This window comes from Mirounga angustirostris, unplaced genomic scaffold, assembly GCF_029215605.1.
Source record: "Mirounga angustirostris isolate CCGP_5_RB_7025 unplaced genomic scaffold, mMirAng1.0.hap1 SCAF_13, whole genome shotgun sequence".
Taxonomy (NCBI): Eukaryota; Metazoa; Chordata; class Mammalia; order Carnivora; family Phocidae; genus Mirounga; species Mirounga angustirostris.
The window spans coordinates 52,489,629-52,505,091 of NW_026991721.1; the positions used below are offsets into that span (position 1 = coordinate 52,489,629).

Here is a 15,463-nt window from a genome sequence, read left to right on the forward strand (position 1 = left end):
GTTTGTTGATTTTGTTTACCTTTTCAAAGAGTCAACTTTTAATTTTGTTAATCTTTTTTGCTGTTTTCCTGCTCTCTATTTTACTCATTTACCAAATAAATTGGCCCATGAATGAAGGGAAGGCCTTGCAGAAGGATCTTGCTACACAACCAAAAGTATGTACTGTCAGTCTTCCTCCAGTCCCCCCCTCTCCCCCGCAAAGAATCTCTGGTCGTTTACCAAGGTGGTTGTGCATGGGGTTGTACTTTTGGGGGAATTAGCGTACACGGACACTGAACTGATAGGAATTTCTGGAGATGTTGAAAACACCACTGTGACTCACTAGTCAGAATAAGGCTTTCAGATGATAGGTAATGGATGGCACTTTGGCCAGGTCCATCTCTACAATGGGTCTAGTGGGTCCCCAAACACACTTTGTGGTTATTTCTCTAGTTCTGGAATGTATAGTTGGAATAAACATACTCAGCAGCAAGCAGAATTCTCACTAAATACTCCCATCATCAAATAGAAGTTGTATGTATGAGTGCATTCCCACAGGTTCTAATGCCATAAGTAAGTTTCATGGGCAGTTTTCCATTGCTGCTATAGCAAATTACTACAAATTGGGTGGCCTAAAACAATACGCATTTATTATCTCACAGTTCTATAGGTCAGAAGTCAGGTATACTCAGCTGGGTATTCTGCTTAGGATCTCATAATGCTGAAATCAAGGTGCCAGCTGCCCTGATCTTTTATCTGTAGTCTCTGGGTGAGAATGCACTTCTAGGTTTATTCAGTTGTTGGCAGAATCCATGTATTTCTGGTTGTAGGAGTGAAGAGCCCTTCCTTTGGTGGTTGTCAGATGAAAGTTGTTCTTACCTGCTAGAAGCCAGTGCATTCTTTAGCTTGTGGCCTTCTCTGTCTTCAAAGCTAGCAACTGGGTGTCAAGTCCTTCTCACACTGCAAATTTCTCTGAGTTCTTTTTCATCTCTCTGACTTCCTCTTACGCCCCCCTCTTCTGATTTTAAGAGTTCATGTGATTACACTGGATTGACCCAGATAATCCAGGTTAATCTCCCTATTTTAAAGTCAGCTGATTAGTAACCTTAATTACATCTGCAAAGTTCCTTTTATCTAAAATACCATTATTACTGGTATGACACCAGAGGACAAAGGTCATGGGTGCCAGAATTCTGCTTGTCCATCCCTCCCTTCCTCCCTTGTTTCTTCCCCCCATATATATATTTTTTTTCTCTTCCATTCTTCTACCATTCAAAATAGTATATGTTAATAGTAGTTAACCATATATATCGGTACTTAAATTAGAGGTATAGCCATCACCCATTGGTGAGAACTCTAACCTCTTTTGGAGAGAAGATTGATGTATTTTTAGTTGTATGAGAGATAATTGCGTCATGTTAGACAGAAAATAAGGGTAGTTTGTAGAGGTGTGCATGGATACCAAGTTGACCTTGAGTGGACTGGGATAGTGTACTTTCTGGCCCAGCTAAACTATAACTACATTTCTGAGAATTCCATTCCCAATATAAGATTGAGTTAGGATTAGTCACAAGAGAAATTTGCATAAAATTTGGATGTGGGAAGTGAATCAGTAGCCACTGTTTTATACTCTGAAGGTCAGCGATGTGCCCAGGCATTATGGCAGCCTTCATGCAATGTCAGTATCTGATAGTTCATTAGATGGCATGGGGTGGCACCTCAGCCCACATACTCCCTGACCTTGCCAGATCTTTTTTAGTTTCTTCATGTCCTAGGCCACGGTAATGAAAGGCGCCAACTTTTCTACATGTCACTCTTTTCATCAAGGTTGGAGGCAGTTGTTAAACTTAACATTTATTACGTGGAGCACAGAGTACTGGATGATGTGTCAAGGCAACAATAGTGGTGAGTGGTGGTTCAGCAGCAGACCACCAGAAAAATCAAAAGAGAAGTTTATTACTTATAAGTACGGGAGGAAGTACATGGCACACTTCAAAGGGGCACACAGAAGGTCAAGGCAGAAAGAGAGGCAGGACCTGGGGCACACGCCTTTTTTAGGGTCCTTGAGTGGAGTGTTTTAGGGTTCCTGGGCTAGGGCCAAATTGATCAGTTCAAACTAAAAGAGCAGGAATTTGGTAAGTGCCATGAGTCTTATCTAAGGGGCATATAAGGCATACAGGCACTAGGAAGCAGAGGACTTGATCCCAGGGGCTGTTGGGAGAGACCTATCAGGAACTTACATTTGCTTGTGACTTTGTGGGATGCTGTATAGGGCATGTACTTCCCTAAGGGAGCCTGTGTCAGTTTAAGGTCCCTGCAGGCCACTTGGCCAAACAAAATGGATGTTGAGGCAGCAATACCATGGACTAGCTTAGCTAAATGCTTGACATGGTGATAGACAGACACATGTTCCATTGTCTGTGTGTCTCCTCACGGGTTCCAGTCTGTCCTCATGTGTTTCAGTTTGTCTTTGTGGGTTCCAGTTGTTCATTATGGGTTTTAGTTCTCTCATATGTCATGTCCAGTTTTCCTTCCCAACTGCTGGCCTGACTTCTAGCAGCTTTAGGCCAAATATCAGAACAGATGTAACAGCCTTATATAGCCTTCTCTAATAGCTTCTATAATAGCATAAGGTCTAATCCCTACAATAAATTATTTCCTGACTGATCCCAGAGCAATAAAATATTTTAATCATTTTGGAAAAGTTCTCAGCCACTGTCTTTTCAAATACTGTTTGTACCCCATTTTTTATCATCTCTACTTTTGGAACTTTAATTTTATGTGTATTAGAACTTCTTTACCCCCAGGTGCCTTAATCTTCTGTATTTTTCGTGTATTTGTTCATGTGTCTCTGTTTTATTCTTGGTATTTTTTTCTGACCTATCTTTTGTTTAACATATTCTTTTATTTTTTTAATTGATCTCCTTTTAAATAGTTCTCTACTGAAATTCTAGTCTAAACATTTTAAGGATATTTATTTAGAAGTCTGTGTCTGATATTTTTCTTACCTATATTTGCTGAAGATCTTTTTATGTTGTCCTCCCTCCCTCCCTTCTTCCTTCCTCTTTTAAGTAGGTTCCATGCCCAGCATAGAGCCCAACACAGGGCTTGAACTCACAACCCTGAGATTAACACCTGAGCTGAGATCAAGAGTTGGACACTTAACTGACTGAGCCACCCAGGTGCCTCTGTTGTCCTTCTTTCTTTAGGCATTCACTAATGTGGTCTCCTCTCCTGGTGTGCCCAGTTGTTTTGCTTGAGTGCCAGACATTGTTTATAAAAAGTTTGTATAGGTAATTTGAGGCCTTGAATTACATTATGTCCTCTCAGTTACTCTGACAAGTAACTAGGTGTAATAGCAAATCGTATTCACCTTAATTTAGTTTGATGTACTTAAATGGTTCAAAGCTAGGATTCAGTTCCCCAAAAGCAGTGTATTTCTGGATTGTGTTTATTCCTAGGATGTAGCCTTGGAAGGTCCCAAATCAAAGTGTATAGTGTTTATCAGATTACCCTTCTCACTTTTTTGTCCTCCTAACCCTGCAAGATACAGGAAGCCCTCTTTTTTATCCCAGTCACTTCTAGAGAAAAATCATTCAAATGCCAAGTTATGTCTGTTGATTTCCTCTCTTATTTGGATCTTGGTTCCATAGTTCTTCACTGTTTATTGGCTCCCTGATGCCTTCATTTAGATTTTAAAGAACATATCCAGCTTTTTTAGTTGTTGTTACCTTTAGCTAGAGAGAGGTAGAGCAGAATTTTTGATGGGGTAGCTGTCACTTTCCTTCTTCTCCACCCCTGCAACCCCGTGTGTATTGTGGGGTTAAACTTGTCTCCCCCTTCCTTATGTTATGTGAAAGTTCTCAGTGGCTCACCATGATGTGCCTTTTTTTTGTTTCTTCAGAATTACTGTCAGCTGACAATTGGTGGTACTAATATAATTGAGGTATATAAGATATGTATTCGGGAAGAGGCAAGAAAGCTGCATTGTGCAGCTATGGGAAAGCAGGGATGGGGTCCTGGAAGATTTCTTTAAGCATTAGTGCAGTGAATGTGGATTTAGACAAAGTTGCATTGACTAGGCTTCCTAACAGGCTTTCTCTATAGAATGATAGAGAAAAGGGGGATGTGATTATGGTGCTGGGGTATATAAAACAAATGACCTGGAGCAGAGAGAAAGCTGCTTGAAAATACTAAGTCATAAGAAGCCTAAATTGGACAATCCATGTAGAGTGAGCCTATTGCATATTCATCAGCAACTGTATATTCCCAGATTAAAGGAGTGATGGCCAAGAAAGACTTGATTTTTTAATTCCCACAGATGTGTAGTCAGTCACTTAAGCTAACTCCTTTTCATTCTTCTCACTCCCTTTTGTTATCTACCCCTGCCCCAAACCACCACCAAGAGTACGCACAGATGAATGGGACAGGAAGAAGTAGAAAAGGGAGAGAGAGAAAAAAAAAATCACAGCTCTTCCTTTGCCTGAAGTTCATAGCAGGTGGATGAGAACTTCACTTGAGTTTGGTGAGAGAGTTTTGAGCTGAACTAAACTAATAATAATATTTACATGTGATTGAATATACAAAAGAAGGTTGAAAGGAAGTGGGGAAAAAATCTAATGTGACTAGAGAAATGATTAGAAAAGATAGAGGCACCATTAAATGGCAAACTTTAGCTTTCCATTCTCACTTGAAAGCAAAGCCAATATCATTTCTTGGTTAAATTGTTCTGTTAATCCTTTGGCTGTATCTAGACTGATATTAAGTCCATCTTTCATTTTCTTTCAAGAACTTTATTTGATTGTTTTGATTATCCCTGTTCTTGTATTAAAACATCATATTCTTGGGGCCCCTGGCTGGCTTAGTCAGTAGAACATGCGACTCTTGATCTCGGGGTTTTCAATTCAATGCCCATGTTGGGTGTAGAGATTACTTAAAATAAAATCTTTAAAAAAAGGCAAAAACATATTCTTGTTACATGGATATTAGTCCTCCCTTTATTTCTCTGAAATTCTGAAATATATTTGTTTTGTGATTCTTTTCTGATTGTTCTATTGCTCTGTTTTCTTGGATGCAAGTTATTCTATTTGTCAGCTTTATTGGATTCATTTGTTGACATTGGATGATTTCTGATTTCTGGTTGTAAGCTCATCTACAGAATACTGTTCCCAGTGTCTTGATTTGTGATAGTTCTCGATATGGTGACTTCTTGTCTGTTTGTTTCTTCTGGGTGTGTCTTACAGCCCCTGACCAAAGAGAATTTCCTTTGTTATTTTTAATGTGGTTATATGTTCATTATTCTATATTTTATATTATTAAAATATGATTTCTCCAGGTTTTATATTGAGAGAAATTAATTTCTATTATCTGGAAATGAGTGTAAATTATTTGACATATAATATCTAGACCAAGTATAACACTGTTTCTCTTAGCAAATCATTAGCAGGTTTCTCTCATAACCTGTTTCAGAACAGAACACATTTGAACTGTTTTTATTTTATTTTTATTTTTTTTAAAGATTTTATTTATTTATTTGACAGAGAGAGACATAGCGAGAGAGGGAACACAAGCAAGGGGAGTAGGAGAGGGAGAAGCAGGCTTCCTGCTGAGCAGGGAGCCCGATACAGGGCTCGATCCCAGGACCCTGGGATCATGACCTGAGCCAAAGGCAGACACTTAAGGACTGAGCCACCCAGGCGCCCCTGAACTGTTTTTAAAAGACCCAAATCTCCTAGTTCTAGCATAGAGCACTTAAAATGGTAGCTAATTACAATTACTTTAGAAAACATACATGCAAATGGACAAAGAACCTGCCAAAATGGAAAATACTAATTTTTTTAAGGTGGTGAACTTATGGATGACTTTTTCTCTTTTGACTTTCCAGAATTTCTGTATTATTATATTATTTTTTTAAAGAGGACATAATTTTTGAGTATATATTCTAAATAACTTTAAAAAATCCTACCACTAATACAGACCCCCAGTAAAGTATCCAGTTGCCTCTAGGATAAAGTTAAAACTTCTCAACTAAATATCTCCAAAGCTCTTCACAGATCTGTTCTCAGATTGCTTCTCTTACCTCCTTCCATTTTCTTATGCTTCATTTAGTCCAGTCTTGTTCCCCACCCTTGACACAGACACTACTAATTTCCACTATGTTTTAAGGATTGAAACACATTTTTGCAGGGTCATTTTTCTAGGTACAGGATACTGGTTCTTTTGGTCCATTGTTTTGCTGAGTTTATTTGGGATCCTGGCTGCCTACTGTACATTGCTGGTGGTGAGTAATATTTCATTGCAGTTGGTGAGTAATATTTTGCATTTCTCTTACTCCTTTCTGAGTAGCCTCGTAAAGTGCTCCTGTCTTGGATAGTATCCAATAGGTGCTGAGAACCTTCATAAAATAAGATCACTCTTGTCTTGGCAGAGTTGGGGTTTACATCAGCTCCTTGAATCTTAGGCACAAAGGATGGATGAAGGAAAGAAAGGCTTGTGCTATTAGAGGATCTGTCTTACAACCTTCCCTTTTAAAGGGTGGCAGAACATCCTTTTTTTAATCTTGTTTCATAGCCTATTTTATGGTTCAATGTTGTTATTTTCAACACTCCAGATTCACATTAGCAGTACCTTTACATATTGAACTACCTCATTTCATATCCTATCTCCTGAGAATCAGTCTTTCTGGGCCTTACAAATTAAATTAGCTAGTTTTTTAAACCTATTCTAATGTGCAAATGCACATTAGTCCTCTAGTCTAGTTGCAGAGTACATTTTATCAAGTCTTTTGGCAAATAGTGACCCTGTCTCTGTTGCCTGACATACTAGTATAGTGTGGTATGAGAAATTCAGGCCAAGCAAGAGAAAAGTCTGTAGAAGTGGAAAGCTATGGGAGGATAACTTTCAAGTAATGGGAGTTTTTCAGTGCCCGCTTATCCATAGGACGTATATATCTTTCTCTGATTTCACAATTCCCTGTCCTTACTGATTTCCTTTCTGATAAGAAAACCCCAACCCACCAAATCCATTGCCATTTGCATTTTTTCAACAAAATTTATTAATCACTGTATGAGTGCTAAGTACTGAGTATACAGTGATCCACAAAACATGCAGTTTTTATTTTCATGCAGGGCACTTCAAAGAGATAGGTATGAGATGTAAAGTTATAAAAGTGTCTTAATTCAATGAATATTAACTCTAATAGGACAACTAACTCATAGACAAAAATAACTAACACAAGCAGAACATTACATTTGTCACTAGAGAAGCCTTAAAAAAGTTCTGTATGGGTTCTGAGAAGGAAGAAGTGACTTTCAGCCAAGAGGATTAAGTAAGACTTCTTGGAAGAGGTGGCACTGATGTATGATCTTGAAGGGGTGGTAGATTTGGACATGTGTATATGGGGATGGGGGAAGAACATTCCAGGCTGTGGGAACATTATGACAAAGGTGGCGAGACAAAAATACAGAGTGTGGCTAGATAACAGGGCAGGGTCAGTTCTGTTAGCATGTAGGGCATAATGAAGAATAATGGGGAACATAGCTAAAAAGATAGGCTTGTGACAGATTTTGGAAGGTCTGGAAATAAGGCTAAGACATTTGGCATACATCAGATTTCTATTTTAGGAAAACCATCCTGGAAATTGTGGTGTGGAGGGTGGCTGTAGGCAGGGAGGCTGGTTAGAAACTTCTTTTTAATGGGGGAAATGCAGATGAAGGATGTGCTCTGGGCCAAACTCTGGCCACTGACTTGTACTGCTTTTATACACAGTGAACATGAAATGGTATAGCTAGCTTCTAAGGTGGGAATGAGTTCTAGTGTCCAACAAGGCAATATATTATAACTACAACAAAGTTTCTACTCTACCCTACTTCTTTTTGGGTACATACAGTGGCAACAACAGTGCACAAAGAGGAAGACCTGAGTTCTATTTCTATTGTTAGGTTACTTCGTAACCTTGGTCAAGTCATATAACCCTTTGAGCCTCCATTTCTTTTCTTTCAAATGCGAATGATAATATTTAATAAAATGGTATTTTATGGGGCTGGATAAAGAACAAATGAAATCAGATACATAAAATTATTTTGATAAAAAGATTAAGAGCTTTATACATTCCAACTCCCATTAATATCCTGAGCATCTAAGGGTTCTGATTTTGTTTAGATTAGATTCAAATCTGATTAAGATTTATTGACTAAATATCAGGTTAGCAGCAGTAGTTAACAGTTGTAACAATGGCACCGATTCCTCAAGAAAGAGCTTTTAAATAACGCATTGGAAGGGCTGGCCTCTGCCCTCTTTTCTCTCACAAGTGTGTCTAAGTAATACCATGAATACAGTTCATCATGGGGAAAAGAAATTGGTAGGAACTCAGGAAGGATATCAGTGTGGTGATTGTCATGAGACTCCAGAGATGAGAATAATTCTTCCTGGGGGTGCTCGTGAACATTACAAATAGAAGATGACATTTGAACTGCCTTTGAAGAAGCATCAGTGGCATGGGGAGGGAGAGCTTCTCAGGCAGGGGAGCAGCATGGCAAACTACCAGAGGCTGCAAAGTGCAGGTAGAGCAAGAAGTGAATGTAGTGCTAGACTGTGAAAGGAATTTTGAGCTACAGAACAGTGCTTTGCCTAGCAACTTGGTGATTTCAAAATAACCTCCTTTTTCTTCTTTGCTTTTCCAGGTACTTGCATTTTTGTTGGTTTGGGAAGGGTATGAACCAAACCTGCACTGGTGTCATAAGGTAGGACACTGAACCTTTGTAGGAGCTCTTGGGCCAGGACTGAATGTGCCTCTCAGGCACTCAGTGTTAAGTAGAGTCACCCTTTCTTTCATTGTTCCCCTTAGACAGAAGAGATCTGTTTACACTGTTTTAACGGAAATAATTAAATTTCTAACAGATATAACTGATTTACTGAAGGAACTGAACGCAAACTTTTTTTTTCACCCCTCCTTGTTAAACTCACGCTGTGACTGTTCTTCCCATCACATCTTAGGCAAACTCCATTACTTTCTCAGTCCTTTATAGTCATAAGAACATTCTCATTTCAGTCATTAAAAATTTCAGTTCATTGTAATAACCCAAACTTCAACATTATTAAGATTTTTTCCTCTCCTTATTTGGACTTAACCCAGGCCTGGAAACCTGCAGTGATAGCGAGAGCATGATGGTCCTTTTACCTCTCTTTTCACCAGAATAGGGCACAGGGGAAAAGGAGATAGAATAAACGAACACAGTTGCACAAAGAGGGGTAAAAGGGTCATCTGGGGTTGATGCTGTCAGGACCAGATAAATGTACAGTTGTTGGCTTTTTATCCAATAGGCTTTTTCTGTGTGTATTTTCAGAGACCCTTCTGCTGAGAACCTTGACCACACCTTTCTTGGTGGAGTCAGTGTCTGTCTTCCTATACACCCGGAAATTTCTTGAGGTCTTTTTAACCTTCCCTTAGTTTGGAGCCCCCCCCTTTTTTTTAAGATGTTATTTATTTATTTCACAGAGAGAGAGAGAGACAGCAAGAGAGGGAACACAAGCAGGAGTGGGAGAGGGAGAAGCAGGCTTCCCGTGGAGCAGGGAACCCGATGCGGGGCTCGATCCCAGGACCCTGGGATCATGACCTGAGCCGAAGGCAGACGCTTAACGACTGAGCCACCCAGGCGCCCCTAATTTGGAGCCCTTTAAAATGACTCCAGAATGGTGTCTCTCAAAGGATCTGAATCTGTTCCACAGAAAACAACATCTTTGCCCCATCTGTGGACATGCAGCTCATTTCCAAGATAGCCTCCCTCATTTTGTTCTGCCATGGGCTTGAGCACCTCCAGCCACAGCCTCTTGCCTTTCTGTAGACTTTTTTCAGGCATGGTTTGATACCATATTTTGTTTTTCCTTAAACCCAGGAACATATCAAACGCTGAGTGGTCCCCTTAAATTTCTTCTTTCTCAAATGAAAAGTATGAACTGGAAATATAAATTTAAGAGTTATTAGAATAGATCAAAATTGAAATCATGAGATCTTAAGGGAAAGAATGTATATTGAGAAGTGAAAAAATAGGCCTTATTGAGATCACCATCTATTTTGGAGTTGGGACACCATGATCATATGGTCACTACCAAGAGTCATGTGAAATCTAAAAAACCCAGATGAATAGACAAAAAGCAAAATCAGACTGATAAATACAAAGAACAAACTGATGGTTGCAGGGGAACAGGGGTAGGGGGTGTTGGGCAAAATGGGTGAAAGGGAGCACGAGATACAGGCTTCTACTTAAGGAATGAAGAAGTCACAGGAATAAAAGGTACAGCATAGGGAATATAGTCCACGGTATTCTAATAGTGTTGCATGGTGACAGATGGTAGTTACACTTGGGGTGAGCATAGTGTAACATAGAGAATTGTAGAAAATGAAAATGCTGATTTGAAAAGATATATGAACCCCTGTGTTTATCGTAGCATTATTTACAGTAGCTAACATATGGAAACAGCTTGTGTCCATCAATAGATGAATGGATAAAGAAGATGTGGTATACATACCTAATGGAATATTACTCAGCCATAAAAAATGAGATCTCGATATTTGCAACAATGTGGATGGGCCTAAAGGATATTATGCTATGTGAAATAAATCAGAGAAAGACAAATACCATATGATTTCACTGGTATGTGGACTCTAAAAAACAAAACAAATGAACAAACAAAAAGCAGAAACAGACCTATAAACACAGAGAACAAACTGGTGGTTGCCAGAGGGGAGGGGGGAGGGGATAAGCAAAAAGGGGGTAATTAAGTGGGGAGTGGACGGTATAGCTTCCAGTTATAGAATGAATAAGTTACAGAGATGAAAGATGGTATAGCATAGGGAATATAGTCAGTGGTATTGTAATAGTGTTGTATGGTGATAGATGGTAGCTTGAGGTGAGCATAACATAATATATAGATTTATGCAATCACTATGTTGTACACCTGAGACTTTTGGAACATTGTGTGTCAACTATATTTCAATTAAAAAAAACACACTCCACATTTTAAGTCCCAAGAGCAGAATGTATCCTAATATAGAAGAGGAAAGACATTTTTATGAGTAGCTGCATTTAACAGATTCACGTTTCTCCAAGAGAAAATGTTTTATATGTACCTTCTAATTGCCTGTATCCTTTGAATCATAAATAAGTTTGGTGTTGGGTAGATCATAGAATCTTATGCGATTCATGTGAGTCTGATGGACCTGGGCAAAGTAAATTGAAAGCCTTCTGGAAGGATTCAATATTCAAGATGTCCTGAAGAACATTTGTGATTCATGGGAAGAGGTCAAAATATCAACATGAACAGGAGTTTGGAAAAAGTGGATTCCAACTCTCATGGATGACTGTGAGGGGATCAGGACTTGAGGGAGTAACTGCAGACATGGTGGAAATAGCAAAAGAACTAGAATTAGAAGTGGAGCTCGAGGATGTGACTGAACTGCCGTAGTCTTATGATAAAACGTGGATGGATGAGCAGTTACTTGTTATAGATGAGCAAAGAAAGTGGTTTCTTGAAATGGAATCTACTGGTGAAGATGCTGTGAAGATGGTTGAAATTACACAAAAGATTTAGAATATTACATAAATTCAGTTGGTAAAGCAGTGGCAGGGTTTGAGAATATTGACTTCAATTTTGAAAGAAGTTTTACTGTGAGTAAAACACTGTCAAACAGCATCACATACTATAGAGAAATCATTCGTGAAAGGAAGAGTCAATCAGTGCAGCAAACTTCATTGTAGTCTTATTTTAAGAAATTGCCACAGCCACCCCAGCCTTCAGCAACCACCACCTGATGAATCAGCAGCAATCATCACTGAGGCAAGACCATCCACTGGCAAAAACATTATGACTCACTGAAAGCTCAGATGATGGTTAACATTTTTAGCAATAAAGTATTTTAGAATTGAGGTATATACATTGTTTTTTTTCTTTTTTTATTAACATAATGTATTATTTGTTTCAGGGGTTCAGGTCTGTGATTCATCAGTCTTACACAATTCACAGCACTCACCATAGCACATACCCTCCCCAATGTCCATCACCCAGCCACCCCATCCCTCCCACCCCCCTCCACTCCAGCAACCTTCAGTTTGTTTCCTGAGATTAAGAGTCTCTTATGGTTTGTCTCCCCCTCCGGTTTCATCCTGTTTCATTTTTCCCTCCCTTCCCCTATGATCCTCTGTCTTGTTTCTCAAATTCCTCATATCAGTGAGATCATAAGGTAATTGTCTTTCTTTGATTGGCTTATTTCACTTAGCATAATACCCTCTAGTTCCATCCACGTCATTGCAAATGGCAAGATTTCAATTTTTTGATGGCTGCATAATATTCCTGTGTGTGTGTGTGTGTATGTATATATATGACGTCTTCTTTATCTGTTCATCTGTTGATGGACATCTAGGCTATTTCCATAGTTTGGCTATTGTGAACATTGCTGTAAACATTGGGGTGCAGGTGCCCCTTTGGATCATTACATTTGTATCTTAGGGGTAAATACCCAGTAGTGCCATTGCTGGGTTGTAGGGTAGCTCTATTTTCAACTTTTTGAGGAGCCTCTGTACTGTTTTCCAGAGTGGCTGCACCAGCTTGCATTCCCACCAACAGTGTAGGAGGGTTCCCCTTTCTCCGCATCCCCGCCAACATCTGTCGTTTCCTGACTTGTTAATTTTAGCCATTCTGACTGGTGTGAGGTGGTATCTCATTGAGGTTTTGATTTGGATTTCCCTGATGCCGAGCAATGTTGAGCACTTTTTCATGTGTCTGTTGGCCATTTGGATGTCTTCTTTGGAAAAATGTCTGTTCATGTCTTCTGCCCATTTCTTGATTGGATCATTTGTTCTTTGGGTGTTGAGTTTGATAAGTCCTTTATAGATTTTGGATACTAGCCCTTTATCTGATATGTCATTTGCAAATATCTTCTCCCATTCTGTCAGTTGTCTTTTGGTTTTGTTGACTGTTTCCTTTGCTTTGCAAAAGCTTTTTATCTTGATGAAGTCCCAATAGTTCATTTTTTGCTCTTGCTTCCCTTGCCTGTGGGATGTTTCTAGGAAAAAGTTGCTGTGGCTGAGGTTGAAGAGGTTGCTGCCTGTGTTCTCTGAAAGGATTTTGATGGATTCCTGTCTCACATTGGGGTCTTTCATCCATTTTGAGTCTGTTTTTGTGTGTGGTGTAAGGAAATGGTCCAGTTTCATTCTGCATGTGGCTGTCCAATTTTCCCAACACCATTTGTTGAAGAGACTGTCTTTTTTCCATTGGACATTCTTTCCTGCTTTGTCGACGATGAGTTGACCATAGAGTTGAGGGTCCATTTCTGGGCTCTCTGTTCTGTTCCATTGATCTATGTGTCTGTTTTTGTGCCAGTATCAGACTGTCTTGATGATTATAGCTTTGTAATAGAGCTTAAAGTCCAGAATTGTGAGGCCACCAGCTTTCTTTTTCTTTTTCAACATTCCTCTGGCTATTTGGAGTCTTTTCTGGTTCCATACAAATTTCCATTTCTTTGAAAAAAGTTGATGGTATTTTGATAGGGATTGCATTAAATGTGTAGATTGCTCTAGGTAGCTTAGACATTTTCAAAATATTTGTTCTTCCAATCCACGAGCATAGAACATTTTCTATTTCTTTGTGTCTTCCTCAATTTCTTTCATGAGTATTCTGTGGTTTTTCTGAGTACACATTCTTTGCCTCTTTGGTTAGATTTATTCCTAGGTATCTTACGGTTTTGGGTTCAGTTGTAAATGGGATCAACTCCTTAATTTCTTTTTCTTCTGTCTTGTTGGTGTATAGAAATGCCATTGATTGCTTTTTCTTTTTTTAAAATTTCTTATTGTTAGGTTAATCACCGTACATTACATCATTAGTTTTTGATGTAGTGTTCCATGATTCATTGTTTGTGTATAACACCCAGTGCTCCATGCAGAATGTGCCCTCTTTAATACCCATCACCAGGCTAACCCGTCCTCCCACCCCCCTCCCCTCTAGAACCCTCAGTTTGTTTTTCAGAGTCCATTGTCTCTCATGGTTCATCTCCCCTCCGATTCCCCCCCTTCACCCTTCCCCTCCTGCTATCTTTTTCTTCTTTTTTTTTTTTAAACATATATTGTATTATTTGTTTCAGAGGTATAGGTCTGTGATTCAAGTCTTGCACAATTCACAGTGCTCACCATAGCACATACCCTCCCCAATGTCTATCACCCATCCACCCCATCCCTCCCACCCCCCACCACTCCAGCAACCCTCAGTTTGTTTCCTGAGATTAAGAATTCCTCATATCAGTGAGGTCATATCATACATGTCTTTCTCTGATTGACTTATTTCACTCAACATAACATCCTCCAGTTCCATCCACATCGTTGCAGATGGCAAGATCTCATTCCTTTTAATGGCTGCATATTATTCCATTGCATATATATACCACATCTTCTTTATCCATTCATCTGTCAATGGACATCTTGGCTCTTTTCACAGTTTAATTCCATTGATTTCTGTGCATTGATTTTATATCCTGCCACTTTACTGAATTCCTGTATGAGTTCTAGCAGTTTTGGGGTGGAGTCTTTTGGGCTTTCCACATAAAGCATTATATCATCTGCAAACAGTGAGAGTTTGACTTCTTCCTTGCTGGTTTGGATGCCTTTTATTTCTTTTTGTTGTCTGATTGCTGAGGCAAGGACTTCTAGTACTGTGTTGACTAGCAGTGATAGTGGACATCCCTGCCGTGTTCCTGACCTTAGGGGAAAAGTTCTGTTTATCCTCATTGAGAATGATATTCGCTGTGGATTTTTCATAGATGGCTTTTATGATATTGAGGTATGTACCCTCTATGCCTATACTCTGAAGAGTTTTTTTATCAAGAAAGGATGCTGTACTTTGTCAAATGCTTTTTCTGCATCTATTGAGAGGATCATATGATTCTTGTTCTTTCTTTTATTTTTATTTATTTTTTTAAAGATTTTTTTTAAATTTATTTATTTGACAGAGAGATAGCACAAGTAGGCAGAGTGGCAGGCAGAGGGAAAGGGAGAAGCAGGCTCTCTGCTGAGCAGGGAGCCCAGTGCGGGGTTCAATCCCAGGACCCTGGGATCATGACCTGAGCCGAAGACAGCTGCTTAACCAACTGAGCCAACCAGGCGCCCCTGTTCTTTCTTTTATTAATGTATTGTATCACATTGATTAATTTGCGGATGTTGAGCCAACCTTGCAGCCCAGGAATAAACCCGACTTGGTTGTGATCAATAATCCTTTTAATGTACTGTTGGATCCTATTGGCTAGTGTTTTGGTGAGAATTTTTGCATCCATGTTCATCAGGGCTATTGGTCTGTAATTCTCCTTTTTGATGGGGTCTTTGTCCATTTTTGGGATCACGGTAATGCTGGTCTTATAAAATGAGTTTGGAAGTTTTACTTCCATTTCTATTTTTTGGAATAGTTTCAGAAGAATTAGGTATTAATTCTTCTTTAATGTTTG

The 15,463-nt window shown here is 39.2% G+C and overlaps 1 protein-coding gene across 1 annotated transcript in view; it reads left to right on the forward strand.

Annotated features, from left to right (window-relative positions):
• The window catches only part of GDPD4 (glycerophosphodiester phosphodiesterase domain containing 4), a 107,999-nt gene that overhangs the window by 9,647 nt on the left and 82,889 nt on the right, over positions 1-15,463 (forward strand). The window contains exons 2-3 of the mRNA XM_064575849.1: positions 6,023-6,259; positions 8,661-8,720. Of these exons, the coding sequence (XP_064431919.1) occupies positions 6,023-6,259; positions 8,661-8,720 (297 nt within the window). The remainder of the gene's footprint in view (positions 1-6,022; positions 6,260-8,660; positions 8,721-15,463) is intronic.